This window comes from Heliangelus exortis, chromosome 7 (genome assembly GCF_036169615.1).
Source record: "Heliangelus exortis chromosome 7, bHelExo1.hap1, whole genome shotgun sequence".
Lineage (NCBI taxonomy): Eukaryota > Metazoa > Chordata > Aves > Apodiformes > Trochilidae > Heliangelus > Heliangelus exortis.
The window spans coordinates 15,179,620-15,196,108 of record NC_092428.1 but is presented as its reverse complement, the minus strand read 5'-3'; the positions used below and the strand labels follow the sequence as shown (position 1 = coordinate 15,196,108).

At 51.1% G+C, this 16,489-nt stretch overlaps 1 protein-coding gene across 3 annotated transcripts in view; it reads right to left on the bottom strand.

The window, feature by feature from the left end:
* UNC5B (unc-5 netrin receptor B) overlaps positions 1–16,489 on the bottom strand; it is a 79,909-nt gene that overhangs the window by 3,742 nt on the left and 59,678 nt on the right. For 2 of the 3 annotated variants that reach the window (XM_071748987.1, XM_071748988.1), the window contains 13 exons: positions 13,157–13,378; positions 8,868–9,011; positions 7,108–7,211; positions 6,045–6,225; positions 5,335–5,502; positions 4,861–5,025; positions 4,062–4,094; positions 2,999–3,193; positions 2,457–2,849; positions 1,945–2,032; positions 1,687–1,855; positions 1,341–1,574; positions 226–375 (listed from right to left, as the gene is read on the bottom strand). In XM_071748987.1, coding sequence (XP_071605088.1) covers positions 226–375; positions 1,341–1,574; positions 1,687–1,855; positions 1,945–2,032; positions 2,457–2,849; positions 2,999–3,193; positions 4,062–4,094; positions 4,861–5,025; positions 5,335–5,502; positions 6,045–6,225; positions 7,108–7,211; positions 8,868–9,011; positions 13,157–13,378 — 2,246 coding nt within the window. The remainder of the gene's footprint in view (positions 1–225; positions 376–1,340; positions 1,575–1,686; positions 1,856–1,944; positions 2,033–2,456; positions 2,850–2,998; positions 3,194–4,061; positions 4,095–4,860; positions 5,026–5,334; positions 5,503–6,044; positions 6,226–7,107; positions 7,212–8,867; positions 9,012–13,156; positions 13,379–16,489) is intronic. The other variant, XM_071748986.1, reaches the window with a different exon arrangement.

The following is a 16,489-nucleotide window of genomic DNA, read 5'->3' as shown; positions in this document are numbered from 1 at the left end:
ACCAAAACATGGGCTAAGTGAAGGCTTCAGCAGCTCCACTGGGAGATCCCACCGCCTTCAGCCAACCCATGGATATGAGATGGGAAAGAAGGACCCCATAGACAGCATCCCACCAGGAAAGACCATTTGAAAACATCCCTTTGGGAAACAACTCTGGTGACAAGACCAGAGTGCTCAGCACCATGCTGCTTGTCTGAAGATAGTGTCCCCAGCTCAGACCCTCACCTGGTACTTGGCCAGCAACTTGCTCCTCCACAGTGCATGGGGGATGTCGTGGATGGAGAGACGCAGGTTGTGGTAGCTGTCCTTGAAGGGCAGGGGCTTGGGCTCCTCCAGCAGGTACCCGCCCAGCGTCCGCTCCAGCTCCAGCACCTCCTGCAGGCAGTGGGACAGGCAGTGTGAGACCTAGGAGGTGAGCAGGGGCTCCTCCTCTCCCCACTCCACACCCAGGCAAGAGGAACCAGCCCATGGGGATCCTTCCCCAGGAGAGCAGCCTTTACCACCCTGACAGCTGCTCATCTCATTTAGCCCAACAACTCATGACCAACGGCCCAACCTACAACTTGAATTTTAGAACACATGAGCATCTGTATAAGGCTCTGCACTTCTCAGGTGATGCAAAGCTCCCAAAGAAAAAACAGGCACACTTTTCAAGAGTGCCACCCAGTCTGGTTTTAACACCATTCCGTAATTACACCAGCAATTCTTAGGAGCAAACTGGAATTTGGGAGCTGGAGCACTGGCTACATCTCTGCCTAGAGGCACCACAGCAATCCAGAACCTCAGGACAAGCCACAGAGAACTAAACAGCTACCACACTGATGGTCCAGGCAAGAAAAAGCATCCAAACTCAACCTTTCCATGCTGTATTCAGTGCTATCAATGCCCCAAACCCTTCCAAGGAGGGAAGAGATATGTTTCCAATCAGGACTAACAGGACCTATAGAAAAACTGAGGCAATTTTCCATGGGGGGAGAGAAAACCCAGCCAGCAGCAGCAAAACTTCTGGAGTAATTAATGTCTGCAGAAAGGGGAGCCAGTATAGCTCATAACACTACAGAATACCCTCCTCATTTCCTTCTCAGAGGGTGAGGAAGGGCAGGGAAAGCAATAAACACACTTATTAGTTCACTGCTTTGGTCACTTTGCAGGCAGTTGCATCAGGTTGTCTGCTCCTCCCCAAGGGGGCCAGGCTACCCCAGGAGGCACCAGCCAGCATCTCAATGCCAGCACAAACAGCTTCCCTGCTCAGCAGGGGGACTGGAACCACATGATCTTCAAAGTTCCTTCCAACCCAAACCACTCTATAACCCAAGGGCAGCCCATGCTGGTCACCTTACCTTCAGAGCATCTGGTGTGTCCTCCAAGCAATAGACCTTGAGACTGTACTCCAAGGAGGTGCAGACAGTGGGGGCAAAGATGGCCAGCTGGAGCCTCTTGATGGCTGACCTGGAGTAGGACTCACCCACAAAGACATAGGTGCCAAGCTGGTCCAGCAAAATGTGGCAGGACTTGGCTTCCAGCTGGCAGTAGCAGGGAGTGTTGAGGGTCTCCTCATCTAGGGTCACAACTTCCTAGAGAATCAAGGCTGAGGGTCAGCTTGTCTTCCAGGTAGGATTTGCTAGGACCTGTGTCCCACAATGCCAGTGCTCTTCTCTGGCTGCAGGGGCTGGATTTCCACCTTACCTCCCAGTTTCCCTGGTGGGACTGTGTTTTCAGCTGGTAAATCCAATCTGAGGAGCTGACATCAGCACAGTGGGGAATGGTCAGGACAACGGGACGGCACAGGAGCAAACCAGTGGGTCCACAGGTCACCACTGGGCTCAGCACTGTCTGTGTGCCTTCGGAGGGCAGGCTGGGGAGGGGAGAGGAAACATGGGTTGGAAAGAAAGCCTCATAGCAGCCAACAAAGATCAGGTGCATGGGTGGTGTGATGTGACTTACAGGGCACTCTCTGCCTTGTTGAGTATCAGGTACATCTCATAGAACTTCCCCTGGGGGATGGCTCCATGGGGCACCAGCAGGCTCACCCCTAGCAGGGCAAACACAGGTGTTAGTCACAAAATGAGGGAGAAACCAGCAGGGAGAAACCACCCTCCCACCCCAGCTGGCAAACATAAGGACAGCAGTGAACTAGAGCAGTCCATAGTGCCCAAGAAGAAACATCTCAGATATTCTTCAGCTGCAGGCAAGAGCCAAGCCACTACATTAGACAGGGTGGACCTGTTTTGCAAGATACTGGCCCTGGATTGATGACAGGGCCAGCCAGGGAAAGTCCCAGGAGGCTCTGACCTCTAACTTCTGAAGCCTGGCTTGGGAATGACCTGCTGCCTTCCTCCCCTGAGCCAGATTTGGGATAGCTAAAGGCTGCTCACAGGAGGCAAGTCTGCTGGGGCAAGAGCAATCCTTGATCATTCAGCAGCCAAACATGCCTTTCTCCCCAGCCTAGGGCTTACCAGTGCCCGGGATGGTCAGCCTTCCTCCCAGGTTACCAAAGGTGCCGCTGGCACTGTTGCCATGCTCTCGGGGCAAGCTGAGAAGATGCTGGGAGCCCAGCGTTTTGTTCCTCATGTTGGCAAAGTGTCCATCCCTGGTGTTGTCCCCTGGGTAGGTGCCAGTGGTGGGGACACCCCCAAGCAGGTCAGTCCCATCATGGAGCCCAGGTGAGGAGGAGACAGTGGAGGAGTTGTACACTTTGATCTTTAGGTTGGGGAGGGGGTCAAGCAGGGGAGAGTTGGTCATGGGGATCTTGTCAGAGGAGTCCTGCAGGGCATACATGGGGCCACGGTACACCCCTGTGCTGGCTGTCAGGTCCGGCTGCATCGAGGGGTGCAGCAGCTGAGGGTTGTCTGTGGGAGGAGAAAGCATGGATGGGATGGAGATGGCAAACAAAGGGATGTAAAAACCCCGCTTGACTAGAAGAGGTGCCTGTGGAAAGCTCTCCTCTCTACCTGAATGTGAGCTCAGAAGGAGGAACTCCACGGGCTGTGGGTCTTACCGTGACGGGAGGTCTTGAAGTTGACAGGGTGGAAGCCCCCGGTCAGAGCAGCTGAAGAGTCTGTGATGTCTGTGTCAAAATCTCGGCATCTCCTCCGGTACACAACCACCCCCACAGCCATGAGGATCACGATGAAGACAAAAATGGCCACTACCAGCCCGGCATACAGGGCCACATCACCTGTGGCCTCCAGCACTGGGAGGGATTAAAGAAATGGAGGTGAAAAAAGGGGCACCAGAAAAACACATCAAGACCCACCAGTACTCCCCAACCCCACCACTGATGTGGGACACAGGCACAAAGGAGATGATGTGTACTGGGCCTGCTGCAAAAGCTGTGGCAAGAGGATGGAGGATGTTTTCTAAGAGCAAGAAATTCTATAGTATAAAGATGATGAGACACTGGCCCAGACTGCATGGTTTCCTCATGCCTCAATGTGCTGGCTTCATGGGTCTTGGAGAAACCTGGTCTAGTGGTCCTTGCTCATGGCATTTTTAAGGTACTTTTCAACCCAAACCCGTCCTATGATTCTATGATGCCAGGGACTGAGATGGAGGTGAACCCCTCATACTTCTGGAGGACACCTTGCCACTGCTCATGCAAACTGTACTTGGGCACCAAGGAGCCCAGAAACATTAAGTGTGTGCAGCTCAGATTCATGAAGCTGTCAGCCCTCACATGCTAACAGAGACAACCCTGAAGAGCAAACCTAACACCTACCCATGTGTCTCATCTATATGTACCAGAGCTCTGCATCCATCAGGACAGACTGTCACTGTACCTATACACACCCCTCAGCTTCCCCATTAAACCCTTCCCCTGCCACAAGGCTTTGCACCCCTTAGCACCTGGGGTATCTTGGCTATATCTCCCCCAAAAGCAGAAGGATGAAGAAGGAAGACAGAGCATGGTGAAGCCTCCAGTACCAGGACCTGAGTATCCTCAGCCCATCCTCTCTGTCTTTCCTCCCTCCAGGCATCTCTAGCCCTGCTACAAATGTGACAGAAGAAAACCAAAGCAATATCTAGAAACCAAACAAAATGGCCATGAAATGAGCACTTACGGTGGCTTTTGGGTTCGCTTAGAACTCTTTTATCTGTTAGGGGAAAAAAAAGTTAGAAAACAAAAGGTGAAGATGGTGATGGGGATGAGATGAAACAGACAGGATGCAAGGAGCTGCAGCATGGTGGGGAGGTACAGGATAGCAGCATCGTTCCCTGGGGCATGTAGAAAGCCAGGCAGAAGCCCGGTGAGGGGGATGTCCCCATGCACAGCAGGCCCCCTGGGCGCATGTCCCTACCTAACAGGACTTTAAAGCATTTCTGGCTGAGGCAGTGCTAAAGGGGACAGTCACACTAAAGTCACACTAAAGTGCTAAAGGGTGTCACACGGCAGCAGGTGGCAGCATTGGCTGCTCAGCCACTGGTGTGCACACTCACCGTCCAGCAGCAGAATTACAATTATTACCATTAGTACTATTATTATTGGTTTTTTTTCTTACCTGCTGCTTTCAGGGTAAAGCTGAGACATCCCCCCGCCCCAGCTTACATTCCTAACCACAACCAGCAGAGCCCCCAGACCTAGTGCTGCTTCAGAAGGCTCCATTGAGCATTTACATCCCACCAAATATCCCCAGATTTCACCCCTACCCAGAATTCTTTCCAAAGCTAGTTCTCGCTGGGTGAAAAGGATGAGTCTGGTTAAAAAACCTTTGTTTAAGACACAAATTAAAAACCAGCCACCAGCAGGGCTGCTGCCTGCCCCAGCGATCAGGAGGCACAGCCAACAACAGTGTGGCCAACAGCTGGAGTACCATGGTCAAGAGCACTGCCACCAGCACGGGTCCCTGTCCGTGTACTCACTGTGGAGGCAGAGCCCATCTGTGCAGTTTTTGGAGTCAAGCAGCAGCCCACTGCAGTCCTTGCCACCGTTGCGGGGGGCGGGGGCCGCACACTCTCGGCTGCGCCAGTGGGTGCACTCGGTGCTGCACGCTGACCACTTGCTCCACTCTGTCCACGCGCCGTCCACTGTGGGCCATCAAACATAGATGCATTGGTACAACCCTCAGCATGATTCCTTCCCCAGGGCAGGATGTCTCTGGCACCAGAAAGGTGCCCAGGCCCATCTTAGGGCTTCCAGAGACCTTCAGGGAGCATCATCCCAGTACATCCAGCCCTGATGCGTCTCTGCAGACATCTCCGCATCTTTCAGGTCTTGGCAGACTGAAAGATGCTGGTGTCCTGAGCCCCTGTCTCCTTGGGGAGCACCAGGAGCACAGCTGGACTGTGCAACCTGGGGGACAGCCAGCATGGACAAAGTTTCTGAATCCTCCTTACCTGGGCAGAGGGTGGTGCAGGTGATTTTCTGGAAAGGCTGCCCGTCACAGAAGGAGCCACCATTCAGGGGAGCGGGGTTGGTGCACGTCCGGGTGCGCTTCTGCCAGCCCCGACCACAGCGATTGTTGCAAGGAGACCACTCAGACCAGGTGGACCAGCCACCATTCACTGCAAGAGGAGACAGGCAGTGTTAACATCTCAACACATCCCATTTCAGCAAGGACTGGAGCTAAGCTTAGGTTTCACCAGGTCCTTGCATCTTCTGTGACAACCTGGAACAGCTTCCCCTCATGAATAGTAAATCAAGACACACCCTCTCCTGTCACACACCCCATGCACAAGATACTCAAGTCTGTTCTGGTCCTTCTTTCACTTTGTCAGTATTTTTGCATCTGGCTACCACAGATCTTTGGCTTCCTAGAAAAGTTCAGCTAAATGAAGCTCTTCAGCTGCTGCAAGAGTCAAAGCAACCCAGCTGGACCAACCTCCACCCATCATCGTACTCAGTGGAGAAGATTTGCAAATGCCTACACGTACTAACCTCCCCTAATAACCCACAGTGGTACCTGCTCTGCAGACTTCAGCTGTTACCTAATATAATGCCATGCCTTGATGGGGTTCACTCCTACCACTCCCAGAAAGTGTCCATATGTCCCCTTGGGGACATGGCTGGCAGCAAAGGCACCCTCCCCAAGAGCAAAGGTTGGTACCATAGACAATGACAGCAGCCGTGGTGCTCCGGCGCTTGGCCACGATGTTCTTGGCCATGCAGGTGTAATTAGCAGTGTCCAAGAGCCGGGCTTGCTTGATGATGAGGTTGTGATCGATGGTGATCAAGAAGTTGGTGTCCTGGGTGGGATCGATGACATCCTCATTCCTCAGCCACTCCACCTGGCAAGAGAAAGGGAGGGACAGGGTAAGGATAGTGATTAAGCTGAACAAGAACTAAACACATACTGGAAAAGCACATAATGGACTCTGGTGCAAGTGTCCATCCTCACCGCAAAGACCTCCAAGGGACTAGGACATAACTGCTTGTCTAGGCTGTTTGGGAAGGACATGAGTTGATACTGGCACTGAGCATGGCTGTGGGCACCAGCAAGGACAAACATCAGGATGGAGGGGCTGAATTCACCAGCCCTGATGGAGAGCAAACCATCTCCAACCAGCCAATAGCCTTCCCCAAAGCTCTCCCCATCTTCATCACCAAAACCACTGATGTTCTCAGCAACAGAGCCACTGACATGCCAGCCTTGCCTCCAACTATATTCCTTTCTTTTTGAAAGCTAGATCAAAGCAGACCTGACCAGGGAATATTAATGCTGTTTTGGCCAAGGATGGGATATCATAGCTACCACCAATGCACAACTCTTGGGGAGTCCTGGAGCTGTGGACAAGGAAAGCACTGGTACCATGCTAGGAAAACCCCTCAGTATTGACTTCCCAAGCTCTCGGCTCTCACTTGTGACTACTCCCTTTCAGACAAACCATCAGGTGCTTCCTCATTAGATCTTCCCTCTGACAGGTTAAGGGCACATCAGGAAGCGTGGAAGAGGTGGGTTGAGCAGGTGCTGGAGGCTACACGTGTTACTTGGGGTCAGAATAACAGATCCACTGCCCAAGATAAACAATTCTGATGAATAATAAAATCTGATGTTCTCAGCATGAGGCCGTCCATCATGGCCACAAGCCATCTGCAAAGGCCATGCCCTGTCTCTCCCCAGGATGGGAGAGGACACCCCACTGGGCAATTCTTTGGGGTGCTGAGCTCACCTCAGCCTGTGGCACCCCCTCGGGTGGGCGGCACTGCAGCAGGACCTCGTGCTCCAGTGGGACCTCCTTGCCCAGTGGCTCTTGGTCAAAGTTCTTCCGTAGGTCTGGGAGGAAAAGGAAAACCCTGAAGGTTACCAGCACACTGCAGAAACAGGGAGACCTGCTAAAAGTTGGGGGTTGAAGGAGAGCACTGCCTTGGCACCTGTAGGGAAATCCCTCTGGCATAGGACAGCCAGAGCAAAACACATCCTGGGAGGAAGCAACATCTTTTCCAGGAATGGACTGGGGACAGCGTGTGATGCTTGAGGACAATGCCTTTCCTCCACCATGTGCTTCCAAACTTATCTCCCCTTCCAATCTTCTCCTTTTGGGGTTAAACCTCAGCTGAACCATTATTTCTCTAACCCTCCCCCTTTCTTTCCCCCCCTGGACTCTGCACCAGGAACCTTCTTTGTGGAAAAGGGGATAAAACAAGATTTGCACAACACCTTGCCTGCCGTGGTGCTGCCAAAGCAAATGCCCAAATTTACAGGCGATGGGGGCTTGTTACTTGGCTCAGCCCAGCTGATCCTGACTAAACCATGACTCCAGACTTGCAGGAAACTCAGCCATCACTCTCCAGTGCCAAAAGGGGGAATGTCTGATGCTGAAAAGCAAGCAGCTGGCCAGTGCTTTTGGGAAGGGGAAGAAGGGAGAAGCCCAGCAGAGCCCCCAGAGATCTTGGCTACATGACAGGGTCCAGCTCCAGAGCCTTGAAAGGAGCAGGAACATCACTAGATGGTGCTGCAAACCTCTGCTTCAGCACCCAGCCTGCTTTGGCATCTCTGAGAAGCACCAAACGCTTGGCTGGGACCATTTTTTTTCCCTGTTCAGACTAAACCCTTCAGCACTGTAGCTGATTCACCAGCCACCTCCGTTTTGGATAACGTGCCGGATTATTAGCCTTCTAATAGCAAAATCTGTTTACAACAAGGGAAGCCTGGCTCTTCTCCTCTAGCTTTGCCATCTCATTTACTAAGAGAGCAAATTCAGCTGGGTAACAGCCTGATTAACTCGCCCTTAATCAGGCTGACTCCCACAAACAGCAGCTTAGAGAAGTGACATATGACAGTGGGGGCTCCACAGGGACACGGAGCCGCTGATTCAGGCAAAGCGTGCAAGGTGCTCACCATTGGGTTATTAAGGATAATAAAGCAGAGGGAAGAGCTGAGCAGGCTGATGGGCAATGCAGCATTAACCCGCCCAGTGCCACAGCCACTCGCCCGGACAGGTTGGGAGGATGCCTGCTCAGAAGCAAGTTTTGAGATGGGATGGGGAGCTAAGACAAGGGGGCCAGCCAGTGAGGACAGGTCATCTCCAACTGACCAAAAACCACTGCTTTCCATTTTTTGAGACAGCCAATCCCACACAGCTGCACCCACTGTGCCTTGGGGGTCCCAGGAAGCTGGAATGAAAAGCCTGGCCACTATTTCAGCTGGCGTTGGTGCCACCAGTGGCACATACCCGACACAACACCACTGGTCCTTCAACCTGGGACCCAGGATCACACCTCAGGCTTTAAAAGCCATTCCTAAATCTATCCGTTGTACCTTCTGGAGCCTCCAAAGTGGAAAAGAAGGTGGGAGAAAGATTCATTTACATTAAATTAGTAGCCTGTGAGCCAGGGCAGTGCCGGGAGGTGGGTGCAGTTCTGGCAGGGGGTCAGGAGCACACTGGGAGGGGTCAGATTTAAGCAAGCACTGAGCCCAGGAGGCACTTACATGCTATGCGGACGTATGCCCGGCGGCTCTTCGTGGTGCCGGCGGAGCTCCAGGCCACACACTGGCACCAGTAATCTTCCAAGCCGAAGAGCTCCTCGACCTGCTGCCGGGAGACCTCGATCTGCACCTCCCGCACCAGCATCCCTGGAAGGGGAGAGAGGGAAGGCATCAGCTTGGTAAGAGGGAAACTGAGGCAGCACCCAAGAGGAGGGCTGCTGGATGCACCAAGCTTGAGGATGGAGGCAGCAGGTGGGAGGCAAGACAGAGGGCATCCGGGCTTAGCAAACCTCTGCAGATCTCAGAGACTGTTTCTCCCTGAAAGGCTGACCTGGAGCTGAAACCAGGGAATCATCTCGTGGAGGAGTTTTGTCTTTTTTCTTTTTTTCCCCCTGGTCTGTCTGGGCAGGACCAGGACCTATTGACCATTTCAAGAGGCATCACTCTCCTTCACCAGCTCTCTTCCCTGACACTTACATCCCTGTCCCTGTCCAGACCCCTTCCCACTTGTTGAGCTTGAAGGATGCCTCCGAGACTTTGCTGGGGGAGAAACTATATGTCAGCTGCCATTTGAATATAAATACAACACAACAAATAAAAGTTCTTACAGAAATCATCAAAAAGATTATGGTATTTCAAGCACCAACACCCCCATGAAGTATGCCAGGACACTCTGGCCATGACAAGGGTGGCACTGCCACATGCAGGACATGATCCCCTGGACCACAGGATGCTGAGGCTCAGCCTGAAGCATCAACCCCTCATAGCACAGTCATTGCCAAGGGCAGGAGGGCTTACTTTTCCTTATTTTAAGCAATACCTGCCCTTTTTTTTTTTTCAGCTTCTATTTATAAAGGGGTCTCAAGTTCAGGGAAACAGTGAGCTATGTGCTCTCCAGCTGTAATTCTGTTAGCTCACTCCCAGTGCTGTGAGGAGCAATTACCATCTCCCTGCCACCTTCCTGAGGAATTGCTGACAAATGTACACCAAGGAAAGACAATTTATTTTGCCACTATTATGGAGGAAAGAATAATAATAATAAAAAAAAGACATTTGGGCCAAGCACTTGTGGAAACATTAGTTTCCAAACCATCATATCTCCCTGGAAAGCCTCAGTGGGGTGAGCTGAGCAGCCCTGGAAGGATGAGGAGCACCCTGCTATCTCCGTAAGCCCTGAAAGCAAAGCCTCCCCGACACTACAGGCTGCTGAGCTTACAGCTCACAGACAGAAGTGATGACAGAAAGGACTTACAGGCATCCAAACACAGCTGCTCTTACCCACCATCCCTTCTCATCTGGATGAATGATCCTCTCTGACTTGGCCTATTTTTGCTTTCTTCCGCATGAAATGGTTTGGATCAGACACAGTCAGAACATTACCGAGCCTGGCTGATTCAAGACACGTCATCTTAAAATTTGCTTTTTTTTTTTTTTTTTTTTTTAAAGGTTACTTTTCCCAGGCTTACAATGGAAGGTACTTAAAAACTACCAACACCTAACAGTGTTAACCCATTGCTCAGTGGCCAGCTCTCCCCCATCTCCCCCATGCCCTTTGCAGCAGCATGCACTGCAAATGCAGATTATTTTAGCACAGCAAACCATTTTGGTCCAAGCTCCCTTTCTCTTGGGCAGGTATGCCCACACCAGCAGAGTTTTACATGCACAGCATCACCTCCATACCAACAGCATTGTTAGGTTTGCTTGCTGATTGCAGCAATACTGTCTTTGAAGTTTGGGTGAAGAAGGTCCACATTGTTTCCTCCCCAAACTGCTGGCAAGCATTCTGCACCTGCAGATGGGGATGGCCCAAAGCAAATGAATCTCCCCTAAATCCGTGGAAGCTCCTGCTGCACAGGCTTTCTGCTCCCTTTCCTCTACGTTTTCTCCTGCTTGTTTTGCTCAGGAGCTGGGTGAGGCAGGTTATTCAGTGAGGGGTATTCATCTGAGAGATGAAATGAGTGGTGGGGGCAGAAATCACAGAATCATAGAACTGTTTTGTTTGGAAAAGACTTCTAAGATGGAGTCCTGTAGGATACAGGTGCCAGGAATCGCTGGGTGATGAGCCAGGCTGGTGCCCAGTCTCACCTGTGCCCGGTTAGGGCTGGCCCCACTGAGCATGCCCAAGACCTGGGGCCAATAAAAGGTGAGGCTGGGTGCAACCAGGCAGCTCACTCTAGAGCAGGCATGGTGCTAGGCTGGTCACAGTTAGTCTCAGCTGCTAACCTAGACTACCAATAGCTCCTGTCCCTGGCTTCAGAATCGAGCTCATGCCCTCAGTGACGTCTGTTTTCGAGCAACATCTGGAGACTGGGCACCAGCCTGGCTCATCACCCGGCGATTCCTGGCACCTGTATCCTACAAGTCCAACTATTAACCTGACTTTACCCAGTCCAGTGCTTAAATGATGTCCCACAGCACCACATGTACATGGCTTTTAAACACATTCAGGGATGATTCACACTCTACCACTGCCCTGGGTAGCCTTTTCCAGTGCTTAATTATCTTTTCAGTGAAGAAGTTTCTTCTCATCTCCAATCTCAGCCTCCCCTGGCACAACAACAACAGGCTGTTTCTTCTTGTCCTATCATTTGTTACTAGAGAGAACAGACTGACCTCCCATCACTACAACCTCCTCTCAGGTGGCTGAAAGGAGTAAAAAGGTCTCCCTTTAGCCTCCTTCTCTCCATGCTCAACACCCTCAGTTTGCTCAGCTGCTCCTCAGAAGACTTGTTCTGCAGGCCCTTCACCACAATAAAGTCCTTTCTTCATGTTGCACATGACTAAGCCATGAAACTCCTTGCTGCAGGATGCTGGATTTCTCTGAGGAGAAATGAGTCCTAACAGCATTTAGACAAATTAACAGGGAATGAATCCATAAGGAGCTGGACCACGCTGTCAAGATACCATCATTGGAGCTGGAGTCCCTAATCACAGACTGCAGAAAGCCAAAAGGGTAAGAGAGCCATTCCTCAGAGTCCACCACTCCCTCCTTGTCCCAGTTGAGTGCTCTTCCCCCAAGCAGCCACTGCTGACATGAGGACCTTTGGCCCAACCAAGCGTGGCCACATGTTATAAATAAATGAATAAACCTTGGGGGAAGGCTGCTCAGTCAGCCATGAACACTGACTTTGCCCCAAAGATGTGAGGGTTTCAAACTCTGGCCTCCACAAGGGCTAGGACATGGAGATACACCCTGAAAGAGAGAACGGGAGCTGTTAGTGCTCCTGGCATCCTCTGGTAAAGCACGGGGACAGCTCTCCATGCATTTTGTAGAATCACAGAATTGTTCTGGTTGGAAAAGACCTTTCAGATCATTCAATCCAGCCACTAACCTAACTCTACAGAGTCTGGTGCTAAACTATGTCCCTAAGCGCCACATCTACATGGCTTTCAAACGTGGTGACTCCATCTTTCAGGAGGTGAGGGATGCCACACTCTCAGGGATTCCCAGGGAACAGATCTTTCATGGGAAACATTACCATTTTCCTCCCCTCCTGATCAGGCCAGTTACCAAAATTGGTGGGAGCCAAGATGAAGCATCCCACTTTTGGCAGATGTAATTGATTGCATGTTATACCCAGTACCCACCTCTCACTCTCATGCCAAGATGTTCCAAAACAGGGGAGAAGCAGCTTCATGATACCCAGTCCCACAGAGTGAGAGACATCTTATGATGCCCAAGCCACCTCCTGCCCCTCATTTCAGACAGCCAGAGGCTGACATGACTTCTGAGGCAGGGGAGAGCTCATCTGCTGTTAAAAACCATTTCAAATCCCACCTGCCAATGCTCACATTACCAATCTAATCCCTTTTTGACCCTGACTAAGCTGCCAGCCTTTGCCACCCCTCATGGAAAGGACTCCTATGTGTCAATTAGGCCTTTTGTAGGCATTATTTTTTTAATCAGTTTTAAACTGCTTAGGCCTTTTAAATCCCAATTAACAACCCAAAAGTCTGCAAAAGGGTGAACATGCAAGCAGACAGGCTGACTTCCCCAAGCTTCTCTGGGGTATGGCAACCCATGCCATCATCACACCTTCACAAATGGTCTGGAAAGGGGCAGCTTCTCTACCAGAATTCAGGGATGACAGAGAGAGACAAGCTGTGCATGAACCAAGAAAGTGGAAAACAGAAAAGCAACCTCATAAGATTGGGAACGACATAAATGAATCAAAGAGACCTGCTGGTCTACCTGAAGGAGAAACATCTCCAGCGTGGATGTGCAAGAGAGAAAAGGGCAGAAGCTCCTGGGAAGAAGGAAGGGGAAGGGCAGGCAGGGTGAGTTTGCTCACCAGTGACCTCATCCAGGCTCTCCTTGGTGACGTGGTCATTCTGGTTGACCCACTCCCCGTTGCACTTGAAGTAGATCTGGGTGGCAGGGTTGGCACGGCAGATGAGCTCCACTGGCTTGTTCTTCACAATGTAGGCATCCTGAGGCTCCAGAAGAAAGTGAGGGAGGGTGTCTGCTGGGGCTGAGGGGAAGGAGTCAGGCAGCACATCACTGTACTCTGGCCCTGCCAGGGGAGAGAGAGGGTGGTTAGGAGGTGCCCCTAGTCCCATCCCAGCAGGAATCCAACTCTCACCTATGCCATTCCATCCCTCTCTTTCCCTCCCAGAGCTGCCCTGCACATGATGGTGTCACCCCGAGCTGGAGCTCCAGAGACTGGAGTCCCCATCCCAAGCCTCCCTCCCACAGTCTGAAGGAATGAATGGGCATGCTCTGAGCAAAATACTGGCAGGGCTTGTGCTGGGAATGCTGCCCATGATCCTGGCACAAACCTCATACATCCCACGCTCTTTGGTAGAGCCACGTTTGGGACCTCGTGCCCCTGCCAACACCTGGATCTCAGCATCACACAACTGGGGGAGACACAAGCAGCTCCTGCAAGAGCAGCCCCCGGGGACTGGACACCTGCCCACTCCAGAGGAGAAATGGTTTCCAGCCCAGCCACTTCCAGAGAGCATCACCCAAAACCACAATCAGGATTCATACTAACCCACCCCAGAAACCAGTCAGGGTCAGTGCCCTGGTGATCTCTATCAGTCCTTCTTTGCTTTCAGAAGCAATCTAAATGCAAAAATCACCAGAAAAAGAAGGCTTGTTTGCTCTGAAAAGGTCCTGAAAAGGGCTAAGCACCACGGTGCTCACCAAGAGACATAATCCCTGAGGAGCAGGAACCCTTAAGGTGGGTGGCTCATGCCCAGCACCAGCTTAGGAAGATGCTGTGACTGACACCAAGGATCATCTGCAGTATTCAGCATAGGAAACCTGTTGCCAGCCATTTGGCTCATGAAGATCAACCCCAAATATTGTAGGACTAAGAAAAAAAAAAAACAAAAAAAACCCCACATGCACATGCCAGGATGCTACTGTTTAATCTGTTTGGGCTTGGTTTTTTTTTTTTGAGGGGGGGGCATCATGCTAGCAGTCAGATCACATCATGAGGCTTTTATTTAGACCTAAAATAATACTGAGCTTATGAGCTTTTCCTCCTCCTCTCTTGTGATTCTCAACTTCAGGCACCGCAGCATGCAGGAGGAACAGTAAATATTCCCAGCCCCATGATAACATCTATGGAGCTGGCAGGGAAGAAAGGAGCCCACTCCCTTCATCACCCTGGGCACAGAGAGGATCAGAGAATTCTGAGATGGAAGGAGAAAAAATATATAATCAGATGTGTCAAGAAAACAAGATGACCAAGCTGTCTCCCAAGCAAAAATCAGTGAAGGGGAAAAAAAAAAACAAAAAACAACACATGAGGTCAGTCGTTTAAAATCCATTTAGGAAAATTGACTTTCCATTTCCATTTAACACAGCGCTAAGGGAGAGCGGCAGGACATTTGTCATAATCCATTAACTGCTCTTTTGGAAACAATGAATTAAACTCTGGGCTAATTTCTCTCTCTCTCGCTGGCCCTTCCCCACCTCTCCACTGCCGGCCATCTCCTCCCCCAGCTCATTTGCAGACCTGTAATTTTCCCAGGAACGGTCCCACACTTCTCCCTGTGCCCACATCAAGCCACTGGTCCCGCTCCCTTCTCCTGCTGAGCAGCCTCTTACATGTATCATAGCAGCAAATACCACTTTTTTTTTTTTTTTCCTCATTTTCTTCATTTACTACTAGCTTTTGCATTCAGCAAGTTGTTGTTTTGTTGGCTGTTTTCTTATTTTTTATTTCTTTTAAAACCGCCTCAATGCCACAAACCTAAATTCCCTGGCAAAGGGGGCTGGCAAGAGATAATCCAACTGGCAAGGGAGGCAGCCAGCAAAACTTTACTCATGGGCTTGTGTGAAAACCTCTCTGAAATTATGCTCTCTGCATCCCTGCAGCCTGCAAAGTCACACCCAAGCTCAGGAAAGGGCCTGGGAAGCACATGCTGAGGACCCTCCTCCAAAAACTGATGGGGTACCCCCTGGTGCGATGCTTGGTGGGAACTTGCTCGCACCCATCCCAGGAGAGGGGTGGCTCCTGGGCTTTGTTTTACACCTCTAAGGGGGTTAGAAAGCTACTTTGCTATAAGGAACACTTGAAGGCCAAGAGACTCCCAAGGGATACCTGGCAGAGGGAAGCCCCTGCACTTCCAGCCCTGCCCCAGGCCAGCACCAGCCTCCCCCAGGCACCCCCAAGACAGCTGCTCTGAGATACATCATCCCTGGCCATGATGAGTGCCTAAAGCTCCCTGTGAAGTTTTTCTTCTGCATCTGCACGTTGTTGGGTTGTTTTTTTTCCCTCTCTTCCTTTCTTCCTATTTTTTTGTTTCTCCCCAAGCTAGGTGGAACACGCCAGGATGCAGGTGAGAAGTCCTGCAGCCCATCCAGCACCGTAAGAGTGACCCACAAAGACCAAATATCCCTGAAGAAGCTGATATGGGGAAAGACCTTCCCCATTGGGGCTTGCCTCTGGCAAGTGACACCTCAAAGCATTCCCTGACCCAAAAGCACAAGCAAGCAGAGGTCTCCTTCCTGAAGCCAACACCAAAGATTTGTTTTCTCACACCCCACCACCACTTTGATGACCCAAATGAGACTCTAGGTCAATCCAGAGGATCTGGTAGAGGGAAGTGGGATGAGTCACGGCACAAGGGGGATGAAAATCAGATTTGACTCACCCATGATCATGTGCAGCAGGATGGGTGATGCTCTGGGCTGTGGTGGGAGCTACCTCTGTCCTCAAGCATAGGGTTGGGGGCTGAAACTCTGCCAGCAGTGCTGAAAATTCATCAACCACTTCCATCCTGGGTCCCATCCAGACCCCAAGATGGGGTCTGCCCAAATCCATAGTGGGGGTCTCAAGGTCACCACTTTAGGTTTCTTCCCCAAGAGAGCACAGCGAATCTGGGAATCAGGGTGGCCGAACAGGATGATCTCAGTCCCAGCATTAGTTTTTGGTGGCTATGAAAACCTGCTTAGTGTAAGGTGTAAAAAAACCCAAAAAACCAAAACCATTAAAGCTAGGAGCATCCTAGCTGCTGGAAAAGCTTAAATCCTGCAAACTCACAACAGCTGAGAGATCTTGTATTTCTGGGCAAGAGAGATCTAAAGCCAAAAAAGCAGTTTTAACAGAAGATGGGAAAAAGGATCACTTTTTCACTGCAGACTTGTAACTGGGGCTGTGTCACAGAGT